Raw genomic sequence first — 22051 nt, forward strand, 5'->3', positions numbered from 1 at the left:
GACATCTGTCAATGAAATGGGGTGATGCCTCTGGCAGTGATTCTTTATGAGGCTGAGTCCTAGTGAACTGGCTAGCGCGAGCAGCCGAGCTAGCACGGCGAGCAGCCAAGCTAGCGCGAACGTGCTAGCGCGAGCAGCCGAGCTAGCGCGAATGTGCTAACGCGAACGTGCTAGCGCGAGCAGCCGAGCTAGCGCGAACGTGCTAGCGCGAGCAGCCGAGCTAGCGCGAACGTGCTAGCGCGAGCAGCCGAGCTAGCGCGGACGTGCTAGCGCCAGCAGCCGAGCTACCGCGGACGTGCTAGCGCGAGCAGCCGAGCTAGCGCCTTGTAATGCGGCGTGCCTAGTATATGCATTAAAGATGGAAATAGCACCCTCAACTGGTGTTGCGCCCTTTGAGGCAGCGCGTCGTATGGCCGTAAAAATACGGTAATTTCTTTCGCCGCTACTTGAATAATAGCCGCCAAGCTATCTTGCGCTGCAGCAGTATGAGCTTCATTTGTACTATATCACAGGTGTCAAACTCAAGGCCCGGGGGCCAGATGTGGCCCGCAACCTCATTTCATGTGGCCCGCGAAGTGCAAATCACGTGCTTCACGTTCCTGTTTCGAGCACATGTATTTGTTACTAATCCTCCTCTTTTAAAATAAATTAAAAAATTGTTGAACAAACAATTACTTACTGACTTTTGAGTTCAAAACTGCCTTTCCATTAATTTGATGTGTTTATGTGATAACGTGAGGTGATCATACATTTCGATGGGTTCACATGTCACACTCATAACGGCCCTCTGAGGGAAGCCAGAGCTACGATGTGGCCCGTCCACAAAAATGAGTTTGACACCCCTGTACTATATCTAAGTCCGTGCACAGCAGCAGCAACAAGCTGCACGATGACAAAGAAACGACTCCGCTAACAAAAAGCGTTATATACGAGTCGGAGAAAAAAGGGGCACTAAGCGTGCTAATCGCTAAAATGAATTACAGAGTAATAAGTGCTTCGATTTACGCTCAATTTTTAACAGAAGTCTGACTCGAACCGCGTTTGGGCGGTGAGGCAGCAGCTATAAACAGAAATGTTGTATTCCTTCCATTACGTATAGAAACATAAAATAAGACGACGGCTACGTTAGCAATTTAGCAGACGCTGTCAGACCGGAACGCGGAAACGGATGACGTCACCACGACGAAGAGGTTCGACTTCAAACGTATTGTAGTGTCTTCAAAAGACCACGTCAGAATTCCATTCAGTTCTTGACTATTGAGTTATATGCTCTCATTATATTGTTTATTTTAAGGAGTGATATGTTTAATAATATGCCAAAATGTCAATATTGTTATATGTGTATTTTGTTGAATGTCATGTCACATTTATTGCAATTGTTACGTCCGAGTGTAGGGGGTTTATGAGATCTTGTCAACAATAATAGGAACTCAGGACCAACTTGGGAGCGCCGCCCATTTATTTTTAATCGGCAACAGTACAACACACTAACTTTTGTCGCACCGCTCTGATGTCATCACAAACCAGTCATAACATACGGAGATTAGAGCACATGAACTACTCCTATGCCTACATGCGACCCCCCTTGCAAAAGAAATGTCCCCATTTCCACAACCTGGGTGAGAATACGAAACCGCAAGTATGCGAAAGAAAACCAAAACACGGCAAAGAGCAGATGTAAAAAAAAATTACATAAAATAAATAAACAACAGCAACAGCAGTAAACAGCATAGGTGCATTATAAACTGTAAGAACTGTAACCATTTCACACCACCTCCTCCAGAACATCGGGGTGCAACCCATGTAACACAATATTTATTTATTTATTTTAACCCAATTTTTTTTTTTGTGTCTAGTCCACAACAAAATCAGCAAGGTGTGCAGGTGCACATATCGGCCTCCCAACACGGGTGACCCCAACTGTAGTCCTTTCTAGCATGTCCCCAGGTGGCACAGAGGGGTCCACCTCCGATCCCAACCCCGAGGCACACGATCCAGTGGGAGAAGCACCTCCCAGCCGTGTGGAAAGCTGGGACAGGGGCCTGGGAGCCCTCGAAGGGCCGTCAAAGGGAAACACCTCCGGCAGGGTGTAATGTCGCAGCCTGTCATAATGGACAATCTGGAGCGGGGGCTCATCCTCGAACGGGCTACCAAGCTTATAGGTAACCCCCACCTCGTCATCCCTGTCCATCCGTCGTCGGACCTGGTAGGGCCCTTTCCAGTGGGGGGCCAGTTTTCGTCGGCTCTCTGCTGGAACACTCAGCCACACTAAGTCCCCCACCTCGTATTGGCTCGTGTCTTACTCTGCTGTCATAATAGGACTTCTGGCTCTTGCTCGCCACACGATTGTTCTCCCGCGTTTTATTGAAAGCCGTGTCCAAGCCTCTGAGCAGAGAGCTAGCAAAATCCTCTGGGGGCCTGGAGCTATACTCACTCAGCGCCGGAGGACCCAACACCATGTCCAGAGGGGTTCCGGCCTCCCTGCCATGTATGAGGAAGTACGGTGTGAACCCCATACTGGAATGCACGCTGGTATTGTACGCGAACGCTATTTGGGACAGGAAAGAATCCCATTCCCTCTCACAGCATAGTAGAGACTTCGCCATTTGATCAATCAAAGTGCGATTGAACCTCTCGACCATTCCGTCCGACCGTGGTGTGTGTCTTCTTCATGACCAACTTCCATAGATCCTGCACAATGTCCGATTCAAATTGCCTGCCCATGTCTGTGTGCAGGGTTTCCATCACTGCATGTTCCAGTATATAGCTCTTAAAGAGGTGCTCAGAGACAGTAGTGGCCCGTTGATCCTGCATGGCATATAAATTGACAAACTTGGAAAAATTGTCCTCGACTACCAGTACGTAACGGTTACCTCTTGATGTGACAGGCAACTATGTCAGCCGCCACACGCTGGAAGGGCCTCTCGGTCTGAGTCGTCCTGATGGGGGCACGGTGTGGCACCGGTGACTTCCTCCTTTGGCATGCATAATACTGGTCGCACCATGCACGAATGTCACGTTGCATGCCCGGCCAAAAACACACACTCCGGGCATGTGCTAGGACCCGTTCATAGGCCAGATGAGCGGTGAGAGGGCCCCCGTGCAGATGTCGGAGGCGCTCTGGGACCAGAATAGCAGGGACAACAATCTGAGCAATCTGTTCCCCCTGCGGCTGCCGAACCACTCTGCAGACCAGTCCATCCATCAGGGACAGCCGGTGGAAATCATACCACAGAATCCTCAGACTCCAATTAGCATCCCGCATCTCCCTCTGACAAGGTCTTTCGCCCGCCTCCAGCCAGGACAGAACCCGTCCAAGGTCCTCGTCTCTTTCCTGGAGCTCCCTGATTGTAGACCCATCATGCGACAATGTGTAGATCAGGGCCCTGTCTGTAGGGAGCGGCGGATCTGAAGTCGAGCCCGGACGCTGGGACAGCATTAACTGTGCAGGGAGACCCGAGTCCCCGAATCTGCCTGAGCAGTAGGAGCACTGCCAAGAATGCCAGCAGCACACACGGCCCTTGGGCCACTGACTCCCTCCGTCTGGGTACCTGCATCTGTCCACGTCGGAGAATCACAGACCGCCGGCCCTGAGTCTGGTTGCCGAGATAAAGCGTCTGCGTTGGTGTGGGAGGCCCCACTCTTGTGCACTACTACCCAGTTGTAAGGGTCCAACTCCAACGCCCAACGACTACGGCGTCCGGTGATGTCGTTCTCGATGGCCAATCGCCGTAGCCCCACCAGCGGCCGATGATCTGTCACAATAGTGAATGGGAAAAGGCCCAGGTAATGCAGAAAATTGCGTACGGCCCATACTATCGCCCACAACTCCCGGTCATATGTAGACCATTTACGCTCTGCCTTCGTGAGAGCCCGACTAGCATAGGCAACCACTCTCTCCTCGCCGCCCGCTCCCTGTGCTGACACGGCACCTACAGCAACAAGGGACGCGTCTGTGTACAACCTGAATGGCTGGACAAAGTCCGGGTGGCATACAATGGGCTCAGAACAGAGGGCATCCCGAAAAAACTCAAATGCCCTTTGGCTGTCCGCTGTCCAATGAAATGGCACCTCCTTTTCCGTGAGGCCAGTGAGGGGGGCGGCAGACTTGGCAAAGTCCTTTACGAATCTCCTGTAATATGAGCAGAGCCCCAGGAATGCCCGCACCTCCGTGGCTGACCGTGGGACAGGCCATGCTCTCACCTTTTCTGTGTTATGCGGAAATCACATGGCCCAAAAAAAACACATGGTCCCGGGCTAGCTGGCATTTGCGGGCACCACCACGCCAATCCGGGTGAAGACCTCCCCCAGTGCAACGAGGTGTTCTACGAACAACTTACTGTAAAGGAGAACATTGTCCAAATATACCATGCAGACATGCCACAGGAGCCCTTTCAGCACCATCTCCATGACTCTCTGGAAAGTCACCGCCGCATTAGTATGGCCCATGGGCATGGATTTGAACTGGTAGAGGCCCTGGCCCATGGGGAACGCCGTTTTCTCACGGTCCTCTGGTGAGACCTCCACCTGCCAGTAGCCGTCTGAAAAATCAAGAGTGCTGAACCAGGTGGCCCCTGTGAGGTCGTCCTCTTCTGCTCAGCAGACAACATACTGTTCGAAACATCCAGTAGTGTAGCAGCTCCCTGTGTGGGCACCCTCGCCAACGTGCACCCATTCTCCACTGGCGCCACCGTTCGTGCAATGGGTGGAACAGTTGTATCAAAAGACACAGAAATATTACAACATTCAGGTATGAAATCGTGGCGCGCATAAGAGGAACATCCAAATCACTGATATGGAGCAGACCACGACCAACGTCAATAACAGCACGAGTTCGTAACATGAAATCAAAACCCAACAAAACCTTCTTTGTGGTGCCCCGTACTACATGAACAATTGGCTGCCAGGCCCTGCCCCCCATCTGCAAAGGAAGAGTCATTGTACCTAATGTGTCCAACAATTGACCCCCCACTGCACGTGCAACAGTGTATTGTCGACGAAGCACTGGCAGAGATATTCTGAACTCTTCCGAGATCAACGAAATGTTAGAACAGTTACATCAACACCCGCCACCAGTCCTTTCACATAGGCGGTTGGTTTAGACTCACCTACGTAGCATGAGTCTTCCAGGGAGGCAGGAGCCCCTGCCCCCTCACAGTCCTTTTGACCCTGTGTCAGCATAACTGACATCTGGGTCTCGATGACAGTTACTTGATGTTTCCCGACTCCTGGCTACGAAGGGGATGGAGACGGTGATCGGCGATGAGGTGATAGAAACCTCATACCGCGCCTTGACTGTCGGTCCGCTGTAGTGTATGGGCCCCGTGATCCGCCGTCGTCCCGCTGGCGCGATGAGAAGTCTGTGTTAGCGTCCCAGTCCCCTCGCTCTTTCTGAGACCATTCTCTGTTGACGCCTCCTCCCTGCGGCCCACGTTGGGGTGAACGGCCCCTCACAGACTCGTCTCTCCTGACGTTGCCGCTGGTTGACCTACCGCCATGCTGCCCGCAATCACAGCGGCAGGTGCGTCGCTGACCTCCACGCAACTCCGGGTCCTGTAGACGCTCTCGCCGTAAAGGGGAGCCACTTCGGCCATTCTCACTTCCCTGCCGGCGTGTTCTCAGCTCCCTCAGCTCCGTCTGTAGGTTGTCCATCTTCCTTGTGAGGTTCTCTACCACACAGTTGAGACCCTCCGAGGCGCCAGCCATACCATCACCAGCTGGGACCTGCGACGTTCCGAGCGTAGCCACCCCTGTAGGATGCGGGAAGGGGTAGGCGGGTCTTCAGTGCATACCTAGCACGCTCACAGCAGTTAGCCACAGTCATCGCCTCCTCGATATCCGTTGCCCCCTGCTCAACACACTTGTAGGGCAGGATCGAGGCCCGCCAGGAAACGCCGAAACTTCTCCCCCTCTATCGCATGCTTGTCATAACTTGGAAACGCCTCAGCCACAAGTCTGCATATGTCAGTAGCATACACCTCCAAACTTTCATCCACCATGCGCGGGCGTGCTGAGATGCACGTCTGAAAGTACAACAGGAGTTGCTTCTGTCCAAACGCTTCGTGCAGCTTCTCTTTTATCCGCTTATAGTCACATTGCACATCCGCAGGGAAACTGTCCCACAGAAGGAAGGCTGCGCCATCCAGCCTGGTGGGGAGAATATTGACAAGAGTCTCTCTGTAGCCCGCGGTGCGCACCCCCGCTGTCTGCGCGCGCACTGCAGCTTCAAACTGCTTAATCCATGTAGCGAACGGCTTCTGACCATCACCTCTAAACGGTGGCGGCAGCTCCACTTTAACTTTAAAGTCACTCACAGAACGGTTCCACACAGAAGGGTAATGGATAGCCTCGTCTTCCACTTCCGACGTATCCTCCATTTTCCCGCGGGTGAACATCTCCGTCGTCACGTCCGAAAAAGTTCGAATTGTTCCAAGAGATCCAAAATACAAAGCAAAAACACTCCAGTTACCACTGCCACCTATGTAACGTTCGAGTGTAGGGGCTTTATGAGATCTTTTCAACAATAATAGGAACTCAGGACCAACTTGGGAGCGCCGCCCGTTTATTTTTAATCGGCAACAGTTCAACATACTAACACACTTTTTTTTTTTCGCACCGCTCTGTCGTCATCACAAACCAGTCATAATAAACGGAGATTAGAGCACATGAACCACTCCTATACCTACACAATTCTCGGCCTCCCAGCCCTCACACGCATCTGGATTAAGGACTTTCTGACCAACAGACCCCAGACTGTGTTGCTCGGCCCCTACACGTCCTCCACCCGCATGCTGAGCACCGGTTCCTCTCAAGGATGCGTGCTGAGCCCTCTCCTGTACGCCCTCTACACCTACGACTGCAGCCCGGCCCACGGCAACAACACCATCGTCAAGTTTGCTGACGACACGACAGTGGTCGGTCTGATCTCGGAAGGTGACGAGACAGCCTACAGAGAGGAGGTAAAGAGACTGACAGCTTGGTGCAAGGACAACAGACTGCACCTTAACACTGCAAAAACAAAGGAGATTGTCGTCGACTTCAGGAGGAACAAGACGGTGCCGCCCCCCCTCTGCATCGAGGGCGTGTGTGTGGAGAGGGTCCACACGTTCAAGTTCCTGGGAGTACAGATCTCCGACGACCTGTCTTGGACTCACAACACCACAGCAGTGGTAAAGAAGGTCCACCAGCGTCTGCACTTCCTGAGAGTCCTCAGGAAATTCAACCTGGACAGGAAGCTGCTGCTGGCCTTCTACCACTCGTCCATCGAGAGCCTGTTGACGTACTGTGTCTCCACCTGGTACAGCGGCTACACTGAGGCGGACAGAGTGAGGCTCCAGAGGACAGTCAAAACAGCGCAAAGGATTATTGGCTGCCCTCTCCCCTCACTGTCGGACATCTACACCGCCCGGTGCCTCAGAAGGGCTCTCAACATCGTCAAAGACAATACCCACCCAAACTCACACCTGTTCGACCTGATGCCCTCTGGCAGGCGCTACAGATGCATCAAATCGAGGACCAATAGACTGAGAAACAGTTTCTTTCCGAGAGCCATCTCCACACTGAACTCTCACACACACACGAGAACACCCTTACCTTGCAGAACAGCATTGTGATGTGTTTTTATATACCCTATTCAGTACTAAATTCCATTGCACCCTCTTATTTATTTATCTAATTTATATATTTGTCTGTATTATTGTTGTATTGCACTGGAGAGGGCAGCCCTCTAATCTCGTTGCACACTTGAGTACAATGACAATAAAGGGATTTCTAATTCTAATTCTAATTAAGTATATTTTGTAACTGTCGTAAATTTGTTGTTGTGCGGACACTTTTCGTTGGTGGTAATGCCCTTTTATGAAAGTTGGATGAGTGAAGGCGCGAGTGTTGAGTGACGAAAGAAAAAAAGAGATGAAAACATCCCGAAACTATCGAAGTGTTATGTTGGTGCAGTAACCAAAGAAATAAATATGGATATCGAAGCTGCAAACGCAACATCAACTTTTTATTCTTCCAGAAAAACGGCTCTGTTGGCCGTAACCAATCAAACAACAACTCGCACCGTCATTTTCAACGGATCTCTCTCTCTCTCTCTGTCTCTCTCTCTCTCTCTCACTCTCTCTCACTCTTTCTCTCTCTCTCTCTCTCTCTCTGTCTCTCTGTCTTTCTCTCTCTCTCTCTCTCTCTCTCGCATCCACCTCCCGTCCAGTGAGTTGCACGATGCATTCACAGAAATCGGACACAACACAACTCAGAGAAACACATATGTCAACACGAGAACAGACAACTCGATTCGTTACAGTCTACTAAATATTTGTCATATCATCAATATTTGCACCACAGAGTACTGAGTTTCGAGATCCTCTCAATAATAAATATAAATTATATTTCTTATCAAATTAGCTTTGCTAAGGGACATTTTATTGACGTAATCTAACATCAATATACTATGAACTTGTACATTCGTACAAAATGTAAAACAAAATTGGTGATGGGGGGCGCAAATTGTTTTCTTCTAGGGGGGGGGCGTGACAGAAAATAATTGAGAAGCACTGCCTTAACTTGTCTTTAATGTTTATTGGTGTCTTACAGGGCTGTCACTATCACATATTTTTATAAGCACTATGGATTATTCCATTCCAAACTAAAAACAAATTTCCCATTTTGATTAAACACAATGGAGAATCATTCTGCAATCCTGAAGGAAGTACTGATAGTAGGCTGAATCCAGAGGATTTTGAAAATTTAAGTTGAACAATGGCTCTAAACGATTACTTTATTATTGGAATAGTTGCTAAATAATTTGATAATCAGAGGTGGTAAGTCATTTCGTACAACTCACTAGTGATTCTCAAGTCGTAACCTTCCGTCTCAAGTCACTGTGAAAAAAAATCAAGCAACTCATGGGACGGACTATAAGTATCGATTTGTGAGAATAAAATAAGCAAATCTTGTAGTATTTGCTAGTTTTTCATAAAACATAATTCAGTCAGCCTTAACAATAAGACTGGATGTGCTTTATTGAATCAAATAGGTTTACTATTTACTTGAGCCTGAGCCAGTCAGATCTGAGCAAAAATGAGTAAGCTAAAGAGGTTTGGGAGAGTCTCTTCTGAGGGTGGATGCAACACACTCAGGGCTTGTCAGTCATGTGATCAGTGCAATTTACTAAAGCCCTGTGCCATTTGCGCGACCTGTGTGCTTGTTTTGGCACGCATTATATAGGGCCCCATAATATAAGTCATTCTATATTTGCTGAATAGTTGTGTAGCTGCAGTGGAGCACGGGTTGCAACACAGGTATTAATGTGCCCGATCACCCACGAAGCCCCCAAGATATCGCAATCATTATACCTGGCTGGCACTGCTTCAAGGTTTGCATTTCACTTTTTAGATAAAAATAATGATCCTATTTTCTTGTTATTCAGTTAAATTTCCAGGCACCAAAACATATATTGACCCTGAAACCAATGAGAACTCAAACAGAGATGTTCATCAATTTGCCAAGGAGCTGGATGCATCCTACATTCAACTTGAACAAGTTATTGGAGCAGGTGAGTATCTCAGGTTTCTGCTTAGTCCTTGTTCAAGCCTCATATCAACAGTCAATCGCCATAAATGTTCACTTTGTGCATTATGTTTCAAGTAGGCTAAAATTAATTTCAATATCAACACTGTTAGGCTTCACAAATTCTTATATGCAAAGACAGCCGTGATTGGTCTATACAAAGCTGTCTCCCCAGCCCCCATTGACTTGTAAATATACACTGTATAACATTTTGAGTTAATTTGTTGCTTGTGTATTATGTTGAATACAAAAAATTTATACAAAAAAACTGTGTAGGACCATCATTTTTAATATTCTATAAGCAGACAAATGCATTTGAGAAAACAGCACCCTAATTACTACAAACCTTAGGAACAGTTGTTTTTTTTACACTGCAAATAAAAAGTATGGTGGAGTTAATTTTAACACTGGTAAAATCATATACATATATACATCCATACTCCCCGGGGTTTAAGTAACATTTACAAAAGTGTTATTTGTGCAACACCCAATAGTGTGTTACAACAACTAAATGCAGTGTTGCAGTAACAATGACACTCTAGAACAGGCATCACCAAATGGCGGACCGCGGTCCGGATGATTCGGACCGGACCCATGGCCAATCTATGATCGTTTTTTTTCAGGGCGCATTCGCAAACGTTGGCGTTGCAATTCTAGTAAATACGGAAAAGGCGTCACTGATTTGAGCCAGTCAAATCTTTTGTTTACGTTCTACTGCCAATTGCGCAGCAGACCGGAAGAGAGTGCTGCTGACAGTATGCCTTGCTTAAAAGTTAGCGAGGTCGATGCGTCTTGTTTTAAATGAATGGACGGAGAAATTTAGTTTCGTTCTGGCTGCAGCCAATTCAAAACCAGTGTGCATCATATGCTCCAAAACCGTCGCAACATTGCGAAGCGCCACTACAAAACAAAGCACCGCCCTTTTGTGCACAGTTATCCGCTGACGTTTGAGGTGAGCGCATGCAAAAACAGAACTTCGAGTGCAGTACAACAGATTTTTACATTTCCGTTTACATCCCAGCGGCATGCAACAAATATTCAGTAAAAGTATCATGGGTTTTGGGGAAACATAAAAAAACGTTCAAGTGATGGGGAAGTTGTGAAGGAGTGCTTAAATGTGGTTGCACAAACATTATTTATAGGAAAACACAAAGCCCAGATGTGTGAAATAATCTACCAAATCCCAATGGCCCTGACTCCGTTCCAACCCAGATGTAAGTCACTGGCAGGGCAGTCACAAACTCATTTTTCTCATTAAGAAAAGTTAAAAAAATATTCAAAAGAAAAAGTGGTGACAAAGCTCATTTTGAATTAGTTTTTCATGAGGACAGCCATTTTTATTGATTGTGTACTGAACATGTTGACCTGGTTTACTTGGATAATTAGGCTTTCCGTTTTTTTTTTAGGCTGATAACTCTTTGATTTAAAAAAAAAAAAAAAAAAAAAAAGGTAAAAGATGTTAACTCAATGCTTAGCACTTTATATATTTCTGCAGGAGATATTTTACTGTTTTTTTCTGGAAGTGGCACCCTTAAATTCCTGGAGCCATATTTTCTTGAATGTGAAATAAACGCCTTATATTTGTTTGACTGGCAAAGGTGTTTAATGGGAACATTGCTAAATATTTAGTATATAAGTGCACTCTGTTGAAAATGACTAAATATTGAAACTATATAAAAATGTGAACATAGGCTAGGCTTTAAGGGAAGTTGGACTTTGGTTCGGACCTTTTAATTGGAAGAAATTTTCGTCGTGGACCTCTGTGACTTTTAATTGAATACCTCTGCTCTAGAATGATTAAATTAACACTGAGTGTTCATGCCAACACTATACAGTGTGGAGATAAAATACCCCATGCCTCACTAACTTCAATAAAACACATGACAAGATTTCAATTCAAGAAATTTTATTTCATTAAATTAAATTTTCAGCACATACGGTAGTTGGGCACAAATGTTCTTTCATAATTTTCTTGGGAAAACTGCACTAATAATTTTGCCATTGTGACTTAATCCATGTAGTTTGTTCCTTCCATTATCAGTTGGCAATAAAAAAGATATATATATTTTTAAATGAATTTTTAATTTTATTTTTAAGTGTCAGGTTTACGTGACTGAAGACTGATAATGCGCATCAGTAAAGATGTTAGCTTGTTCGCTGCTACAGTCAAGACCATAGCAGTGATCCACCAGCCACATAACATGAACAATTATGTCTCATGTACAGGAACAAAATATGTCTCTTAAAGAGACAGTGTGTATAATGTTTTGATTTTTCAGTGTTCATTAATTTAAAAAAACAACTATTAATTTCAATAATTATCAAAAAAATGTCTTCTATGAGGATGTACTTTTTTTTGTATTTATTCGTAAGTCTTGTAATGTCTAATAATATTAGATAGAGCACACCACCCCAACAAGAGGCTTCCCCGAGTTCAGTGTTTCCAACACCATCTTAATACGGTAAACAGACGACACCCCAAAAAGTTTTCAAGAGAATTTAATATAAAATATATAAAATATTGAAAAATATTGAAATAAATAAATTCCCCGCTCAGAATAAATAAATAAATAAATTCCGCCCACCCAAATAAAAAGAACAAAAAAGGGGCGCGACGATATTGATATTAATATCAATGTCATTCTGTGTTTGTCAAATTAATGTATTTTGTCTGACGCCAAAAATTTAAGAATTAAATCATTTTTTTCATTGTTTGTATTAGATAATTAAAAAAAAAAAATCAAATAACGATTCACATAGTTGTTCTTATTCTCAGTTGGAAAATGGAAAGACCAAATGATTAATGAAAGTGCTTTCTCTTTTTCTTTACCTTTAACCAATATTCCATGCCATGCAGGGCAGTTCGGGGAGGTGTGCAGTGGACGGCTAAAAGTACCTGGAAAGCGGGACGCTGCAGTCGCCATCAAAACCTTAAAAGTTGGTTATACAGAGAAGCAGAAAAAAAACTTTCTGTGTGAGGCCAGCATTTTGGGACAGTTTGACCATCCCAATGTTGTGCATCTTGAGGGCGTAGTGACAAGAGGTAATATGTGGAACAATTTTTGTTTGGGCATTATATATTATTACATTAGCAATGCTGCCTTCTAAGACTGTAAACGCTATTAGAATTAGACTATTAATGTGTACTTAACACGTAATAAAAAAATGGTAAACATTTTTTGTAGAGCATTTTGTGGTTTTAATGTTATAATGTACATGATGTAATTGGTGCTCTTTTTCTTCAGGAAAACCTGTGATGATTGTCACAGAGTTCATGGAGAACGGCTCATTAGATGCTTTCCTTCGAGTGAGTATCAGGAATATCTCGAAAACCCAGGAAGCAATAATGATTGCTTAGCTTCTTGTTTTTTTCCTCACAGATACACGATGGCCAGTTCACAGTCATTCAGTTAGTTGGGATGCTGCGGGGCATCGCAGCAGGGATGAGATATCTCGCCGAAATGGGATATGTCCATCGAAATCTGTCTGCACGAAACATCCTTGTCAACAGCAATCTTGTATGTAAAGTGTCTGACTTCAGCCTCTCCAGGATGGTAAATGATGATCCTGAAGCTGTCTACTCAACAACTGTGAGTTGGATGTGATTACAAATGAGCTCAATATATGGTCAACCAAGGTTAGATGATTACGATACAACTTTAGAGAGAGCAGACATGCAGAGCAGATAGTTTTGACATGTTCAGAGGAGAGATAGTGAGTATAATTGTAGAAGAGTGATGAGGAGCTGCCAGACAAAAGAGATTGAGGAAGAACTAGGAGAAGGTCGTTAAGCTGAACTAAGGGAAGACAGTTGGTGTTAGAGAGGAGGATGCACAAAATAGACTGAGATGGAAATGGATGAACTGATTCATGTACATTTACATGTTGGAAAATTGTCAATCACCGATATTTTTTCTGAACAGGCTGGAAATATATCCATCCGGTGGACCGCTCCAGAGGCCATCCAGTTCCGTAAATTCACCTCTGCAAGTGATGTGTGGAGTTACGGTATTGTCATGTGGGAGGTCATGTCCTATGGAGAAAGGCCATACTGGGACATGTCTAATCAAGATGTGAGTAGCTAGTTAAATATAAAAACTGCTCAACCTGTGCATATTATGGAAAATGTCCTTTTGAATTGCTTGCAAACCAATAGTTGGGTCTCGGAAGTGTCTTATTATAAGTCACTTGACGATTGTAGATTGAATGTTCAAATATATTAAAGTACATTCTGTTAGAATTAGCATGACATTCCCTCAATGCGCATTTTCATTTCAAGCATATTATTCTTTGATTACCAGCCACACCAATTGTTTCCTCGGATTAATTTACAATAAGACAGATGTGAGACTTTTATTGTATGAATAACCATTATGGTGGTAAGCTTGACTTTGCTGGCACTCACGGAAGTGAAGCGGCAAAGGCATCGGCAGCAGCCGAACGCAGGGACAATGCTGACGTGGGGGGTCATCTCTGTCTCGTTGCGCCATGTCTTTGGCGCACCGTCAAAATATGTGAACTGCCCTTAACTGCGTTAAATCTGCTAGATTTTAAGTAAATTTTTAGAAATTACCATTTGAAAAAAATTAAACAGTTACCAAGGGCCAATTCAACATTTAATGTCTCTATTTTATTTTATTTTTTTAATAAAGCAATAAATTCTGTCATCGTTTTGTAGCCCTGGTATAGCTTGTTCTAAGAAAATTCAAATTTTAAACTCGTGAAAAAAAATTCAAATCAGAGACATCAAAATAACGCATCTTTGCATATTAGCATTAAATCACTATTTAATGAAGAGCCACACAAGAAACATATCTACAGTGTCCATATTTTTTCTATATTTTTCAAGTGTGCTGGCATTATCAGCACAAACCACTACAGTATTGGCTGTATTTATGACTACCAAATCACCACAAGGGCAAATTCCTCTCTTCCCTCCACAGTGCTAGAAATACGATTGCTGCTAACATGAGATTATTGCTAGTTTTAGTTGCTAGAATGGTCAGAGACGTCACCGACTACAGCGACAAAATAGAAGACAAGTCACTGCTCTTGTTCGCTTGCGCTGCTGACACACATGCACATCAAAATAAAAGCAGAATATATTTGACGTTTCAGTTTGACTTCCTAATAGCTGCAGAGACTGTGGACAGGCCGGTTTTGACCTACATTGTGCTTGTAAATCTTTACATTCATCCACAAGTTCGGTGGCTCAGAAAAAGAATTATAACCAATGGAGAAAAAAAATAGTACCAAAAAACAACCTGTGATGCTCACCTGAGAACTACATTACAATTATGTTCTTCTTTGATCTTGGAAAGGGTGGTAACCTCTGCTTTCTACCATGTTTACGCTGATGCAGAAGACGCTGACCTCCTCACATTATTCATTCTCTCCTTCTCTCAAAATACAAACCACTCATCAGACATGTGGAAATCACTGTGAGGGTCAAAATTATAACCAGAGGCAGCCGATTGCACGACACCTCAGACTGGAGTGTATTTGCCACACAAGACTATCCTCTGTCCTGGACTTCATCGATCAACATTGTCATCACCCTCAAAAGGATAACCAGATTATCTTTAAAGCCTTTGCTGAATAAAAAACTTCATCTAGTGCTGGAGGCACATGACCCTTACGTTCAGATTTTGTAATGCATTTGTGAAGGGGCATTAAGCACGGAAACAAGTTGAGGATTGAAGAGTGTATTGAAAAACAATTCCGACCCCCAGCACACATTGTGAAGCATCCAGCCATCGCGAACTACAGGGATGTCATCCTCTTTGATGAGCTTGACAGCTTCTATGATCGATTCAACAGAGATGATCAGGACTCACACTCTCTGCCACCGATGTTTGTGCTGCACAAAACAGGACCCATGCATGCAAGTCTGCTGGCTCTCATGGGATGGTACTCCTGGCTAAGTGCACGGGACCTCTGCTGGGCAGCTGACTCAGGTCTTGACTAACAACCTTTCACTGACCCTGGCAGCTGTCCTCATGTTTTCTAAACCACCTCCTTTGTGCCGGTGCCAAAACAATCCGAGGCAGCGAGCCTCAGTGACTTCCCCCAATCTCATTAAGTTCCTAGCGAGACTGATCCTGGCTCACCTCAAATAATTTTTGCCACCCACACTGGATTCCTTGCATGGAGGATGCCATCTAGATGGTGTTTAATTTCAGCCATTCTCATTTGGACAATAATACAGCTGTGTGAGAATACTGTTGATTGACTTAAATTCATCATTCAAAACCAAGTGCTCTCGGCACCAACACCACCTTCAGTAAATAGATACTGGACTATTTTTGTTTTATTCCCCTGTATTCCTTTTTATGCTTTAAAAGGTTTTCTACTCAGTGGGTGTTTGAAATATTCCATCTGTGGTTGTTTATATAATGATATTTTATGGAAATGTTGTTGGACCAAGCAAGGTTAGCGAGGCGACAGACAGAGAGAAAGTGAGAAGAGGACAGAGACAGAAAACAACCAAACCATAGCAGAATAACAAGGTCAGACTTATGTGTGAAGGATAGCTACTCCTGTGTGGAAGGGACGCAACAACTAACCAACAGGCCTCGTGTTGCAGTGTTACCTTTACCAGTCCTGTAGTGTGAATTATAGGAGGCAAAAGTTATGCAATACCTTAATCCTGTGCATCAGCCTTCGCACAAAAGTCCATCTTTGTTGAGCGTCAGGTAAAAATCTCCCCTTAAGGAACAGCTTGAACACGATAAATTAATATACGAGTATGGATGTGTACTAGGGCTGGGCGATATGACCTAAAATCAATATCACGATAAGTTAAGCAATTTTACCTCGGTAACGATAAATGCACGATAAATGTCCGCCCGTGGACCAAAATCAAAATAAATGCAGGAAATGTATATTAACTGTTTTTTTTATTGACCAACTGGTACACATTACTTTCAATGAAAAATAAAAGTACAAAAATCATTTGTATAAACATTCCAAATAGCTTGCTTTGCATGACTTGAACAATGTCACAAAGAACAGGAGAAAAGGAGTACCTCTCGCAAAATCTTTTCTGCAAATACATTGCGCCAAGGTGCTGTAATGCCATGTGCAAAGGCCTACATTTGTGTGAAGGTCTCTTGTAAACAATATAAATAATGCCATGTGCAAAGGAGCTAGTGTGGTCGGCAAATAAAATGCTAAATAAAATGGGAAAAAAGTCAATGCAAATAAACAAGTGTGCATCATCGGGAAAATGTGCCGTCTCGAGTACTCTGGTGCGCAGTCGCCACTTGTCGTCTATGTAATGCACAGTCAGGCCCAAACAGGGATCCATGTTGCGACTCGACCACAAGTGGATGTGGATGTGGATGCAAAATGCTTGACATGTCTAAGCTCCCGTCCCGATGTTGTCCATGTTGGGAAGTACGGTTTGCGACAAATATTTTCGTACCTCTTGTCGACTACTTTCACGAGGCATTTAAATCCTGTGCGCTCCACTGTAACTAGAGGAGCTATATCTTTAGCTCTGGGCTAGGCTATCGCGTCCACCTCTTAGACGTTCGCTCGTATGGAGTCGCCTCCGTTATGGGCTGTTGTCACTGGTCGAACCTTGCTTCTCCCTTTGAAATTTCAGCACAGCATGGTTGTCTTGTGGGTGGTGAAAAAGAAAAGATTGGACGCGCTGTTTTGGGTGCCCTAATGTGTACTGTTGGAGTTGAGTCACTGAGAAAATGATTAACATTTAGTAAATGAACCTTAAAAGCCAAACTTACTCCAATGCGTGTTCGTTTTTTGTACTCAAGAAGAAAAGGGTCAAATAAAGACTCAACAACAGCTGGTTAGACTTCCGATATTTTAGTTTCTTCGATTTCTGGAGTTCAAGAAATAGTACAAAGACAGATATCTGGGCGGCTTTTTCTTAATCTCACGAGAAACTGCACTCAGACGAGTACAATCGAAAAATGGCGCACTAATCTCAGCCCAGCCTCACATTTTATTGGAGGTTTTCTATGTCAAGGGTCATGTAAATTGAATCGGTCGTCCTTGCTCCTTCCCCCGGCCCCGTCCACGCTCCACGTCCAAGGTTGACCTCCTCCAGCAGGCGACAGTCTCTCCGTCTCACCGTCTCTCCTTCCCCTGTAATCTTGTCGGTGTACAGATTGTGTGGTGTATGTTTTCCCAGATCAAATTGTTATGTTTTTTTTTTTTCCCTTGATAGCGTCCCTGTGACGTCCTCCCCTGCCCCATTTGATATGTTGGTATCGTCTATGGCCTATGTGGAGAATGTGTTTTATCGTATTTGTCCATGAAGTGCTATCTGGTTTTGTCATCAGTTTGACCTGAGCAGGCTGAATCTGTCTGTTCTGAATGTGCGTGTGGGTCGTGAAGATACAATGTGTGCAGATTTGGATCAGTAACACCATGACTATAATCCTGGTTAATCCAATGCTCAGTACTTCTAGTTTCATTTGATAAATGCTTTTTCGTTTAATCAATGTTTAACATATTCAGTACATATGAGCCTGCTAAATTAAACAATTGACCTTCTGTCCTGTAAGTGTTTAAAATAATGCCAGTAATCATAACACAATCCTTCAGTACTTTGCCACATTTGGCCATCTAATTTAACAAGCACTATTTGCTTTTTATTGAGGACGCTATGACCACATTTTGAGTCGGATTCCTCAATTGTTTCTATTTACTGACACATGTGCGCTGTACTTACACATTCTGTGCATTTTGGGAATGTAGACTTGGTGCTTATCTATTTCATCCAGTGTTACTTGTGAAATTATGAATACTGTAAAACACAATATCTATTGAAAATGGCCACTTGTGACTATAAAGCAATCGCCATCTTAAACCCCGGAAATGTGTCGTGTGGATCACCTGTGCCTTGTATTAAGCAGATGCTTGGAATTTAATATTTGTCATATTGTTTGTAATACACCCAACCTATGTGGTAAAAATGGAGCGTGTCATAACGGAAGTAGAAAATGACATTGGTGGAGTGAGTGAAGTGTTAACTTGGCAGCTGATCTAGAACCACAATACCGGCATAAAATTACTCTGTGTGGAGGAATTGACTCAAATGTGCTATCCAAGGCTGATTTTACTGTTAAAATCCCAACATGTTTTACTAATTGGTGTTGAGGACATCCTCTGTGACACACGTCAGTGGAAAGCTTCCAAATCACAAATAACATATTCTCAGTCCTGTGACTTTACTAGCAACAGAGAAAGACAAACAAATGAATGGGAAGTCGTATTGGTTATTCAACTAGGGCTTTATTCCATTGCACTTCAGCAGCAAACAATTTGCTATTATTCGCAGAGATGGCTTTTCGTTCCTGGGACAGAACTGTCCATCTGCCCGTACCATTTTGGGGTGGAAGACAGAGCACGAGTTTTTTAAAAAAGGACGGGCTAAGCAAGGCCGGAAGTGGGTTTTCGTCCGTCCCTTTAAGTACCGCGTGCGTAGAATTCAAATATTCGCTTTCAGAGCTCACAATCCCATCTTTGAAAATTTGTTGTCTCTATGCGTTTATATGAGGCCATCATGGTTCACACTAATAATGACCCTCCGAGGGACGCCATAACTGTGATGTGGCCCATGACAAAATTTAGTTTGACTTCCCTGCTCTCAGTTGTCCATAGGTGTGTGTCTGTGAATGTTTTCTCCTCGTTAGCGTTTATGTGCCCTGTACAAAATTGCCGTCCAGTTCAGAGTGTACCCTGCCTCTCGGCTAAAATTGGGCGCCAGCATACCTATGTCCTATTTTTTTATTTATTTTTTTTAACCAGGTTACGTAATTGAGAACAGATTCTTATTTACAATGCGTACCTGGAGTAAAACAAAGCCATAGAAAAGCAAATAAAAAGAATACGCGGTTTAAAGAATGAAAGGATTATTTAACAATATCAACCAGTACGGTTTGTTGTCTTCATATTTGTAATTGCTTTTATTTTGCTTTGTTTTACTCTGCTGTCACGTCGCCATTATAAATGAGAATCAGATTGTGATTTGACATAGCTCGAAACTACTCTGCATCAGAAACTAGATACTCAAGCCTGTTTTCAATCTCCAGGTCATGAAAGCTCTAGAGGAGAGTTACCGTCTTCCAGCTCCTATGGACTGTGCCCAAGGCTTGCATCAACTTATGTTGGATTGTTGGAAGAAAGACAGAGGAGAACGTCCCAAATTTGATCAGATAATCAACATTCTCGATAAGATGATTCGGAACCCCAACACACTAAAAACGGTTGGGACCTGTACAAGGTGAGAAACATCGAATATGAAGGTCAAATTGCTTGACATTTCTTACTTTTATTGTTGACATTTTTGAGAAACTAATTGAGACTGCGGAGTGCATTGAGTTGATAGCAGGAAATCAAAGCAAAGCTTTATGAGACTTTGTAAAGGCTCAAAAATTTAAGTATATAGCAGTGTTTCATGAGGGGTGGGCAACCAAAAATACTCAATGAGCAACTTGGTCCCGCTTGACATACTTTTTTTTTTATTTTTTACTTGTAATTCAGTGAATTGCTACTTCATTGGAGATAGTTTTCCCAGGTACCGTAATGTCTGTCAGGCGAATCTGATCTTTGTGGAGAACATTTGAATTACCGTATTTTTACGGCCAAAAGACACACTATATCAAAGGGCGCAGCACCAGTTGAGGATGCTATTTCTGTCTTTAATACTTAGATTGGGCGCGCCGCACTACGAGGCGCATGCTAGTGCGCATGCTATCTCGCGCATGCTAGCTCGCGCATGCGAATAGCGAGAGGATCCAAGATGGTGGAGTGAGTGGATACCTTTTTGCAGGCTCTGCTAAAAAATGTTCTTATTCCGTCCTTGAATTTTCATTTTCCTTTGCAACAACCCAAGATTTTTGTTTTTGAATGCATTTGACGACTTGAAGACAAAGAAGGGGATAAATACCTGCACTGTCAAGACTTTTTTGAGACTTAAAAAGACGCCTGTGTGCAAATATGCTCGTTACAAGAGTCGATGGAATTTGAGGCTGACTGGATTACCCGAAAAAGACGGAGAAAATATCCGCAAAGTTGTCATCGGAATACTTACCCGAGTTCTACCCATATCCGTGTATCGACTGCGTGATACTGTGGATATTGTTCACCGTCTGGGAAGGAGAAACGCCCCGGTTTCATCTAACACACCGAGAGCAATCATCATTCAGATCGGGATGCGTGTCATCCGTGATGAAGTATGGAGAACATTGAGGGAGGCGAGAGTGTGCAAGAAGATGCACATTCACTTCAAAGAAGATTTTTCCAAGGCGGATCGAGAAGCTCGTACAAAGCTGTTGCCACGGGTTAGGGAAGCCAGGAAGCAGGGGAAACGAGCATTTCTGAAATAAGGATATGCTCTGATCGACAATCACCTTGTTTATCCTGACTAATCATCTTAAGGATTGTTTTGCATCCAAAACAGGAGGTATTATTACTTTAATTTCTCTCAAGTTCATAAAATTGAGGGTTGTTGCTGGGATAGAAGTGTTAAAAAAATGTTGAGGACGTATGTGACACTTATTCCTGCACATAATTTTCTTTGTTCATACTTAGAATTCGGTGAAAGGTATCTTTTATTTCGTTAAGTGCCATGGGATTAAAAGACAAAGTGAAACGAAAGGCAATTTTGCTTTTTTGCAAGGAGCAAAAGACCAACTTTATTATTTTTCAAGAAACTCATTCTGTGGACACTGACATTGACTTCCGGAAACAACAATGGGGGGACACAATGTTCTTCAGTCATGGCACATCACACTCAGCTGGAGTTATGATCCTGTTCAACAGATTTTCTGGGAATGTAATTCACCATACAGGTGACATTAATGGGCATTGGTTAATGGTGGTGATTGAAGTTAATGGTGTTAATTATATTTTGGTATGCGTGTATGGTTACAACCAAAGGACTCAAAACAAGCAATATTATCAATCCTTGAGTTGATCAGATGTGAGTTGATTTAAATTTGAGGTAGAGAGTTGTTCCTTCTGCCATAACGAGGATGAAACTTTGGATAATTTAGTTTTTCCTCAGCCCTATTTATCAATGCTTTTGGACTGATACCTACTGCCCGAAGATAGCTGGGATAGGCTCCAGCACCCCCCGCGACCCTAGTGAGGAGAAGCGGTACAGAAGATGGATGGATGAATAATTGGCTGTCATTGAAAATTAATAATATTCCAAAATTTGAACTATTGAACTACTATGTCATATTATTTTCTTTAGGGATGATGTAGAATTATCTGTGTCTGAATTAATGAACATTATTTTGTTTTTTGGCGAAATACCATATACACTGTGCCAAATGGAGAAATAGAAAACCTTCCTTCCCAGCATTTATGATTGACATTTTCAAAGGTTTTTCTTATGTCTTAAGAAAATAGAAACATCTAACTATGCAAAGAAGATATATACAGACATTCGTAAATATTTATTATTTTGAATTGTACTTATTAATTATGCTCCCTTCTTTCCGTT

General features: G+C 43.6%; 1 protein-coding gene across 4 annotated transcripts in view; it reads left to right on the forward strand.

Moving 5' to 3' along the window:
- Positions 1-22051, forward strand: part of epha7 (eph receptor A7) — a 107774-nt gene that overhangs the window by 72849 nt on the left and 12874 nt on the right. For all 4 annotated transcript variants that reach the window (XM_088286818.1, XM_088286820.1, XM_088286819.1 and 1 more), the window contains exons 10-15: positions 9428-9553; positions 12425-12610; positions 12813-12874; positions 12948-13157; positions 13491-13640; positions 19632-19822. In XM_088286818.1, the coding sequence (XP_088142944.1) occupies positions 9428-9553; positions 12425-12610; positions 12813-12874; positions 12948-13157; positions 13491-13640; positions 19632-19822 (925 nt within the window). The remainder of the gene's footprint in view (positions 1-9427; positions 9554-12424; positions 12611-12812; positions 12875-12947; positions 13158-13490; positions 13641-19631; positions 19823-22051) is intronic.

The sequence above is a fragment of the Idiotropiscis lumnitzeri genome, chromosome 21 (assembly GCF_059441095.1).
Source record: "Idiotropiscis lumnitzeri isolate Australia: NSW breed Sydney's pygmy pipehorse chromosome 21, RoL_Ilum_1.0, whole genome shotgun sequence".
NCBI lineage: Eukaryota > Metazoa > Chordata > Actinopteri > Syngnathiformes > Syngnathidae > Idiotropiscis > Idiotropiscis lumnitzeri.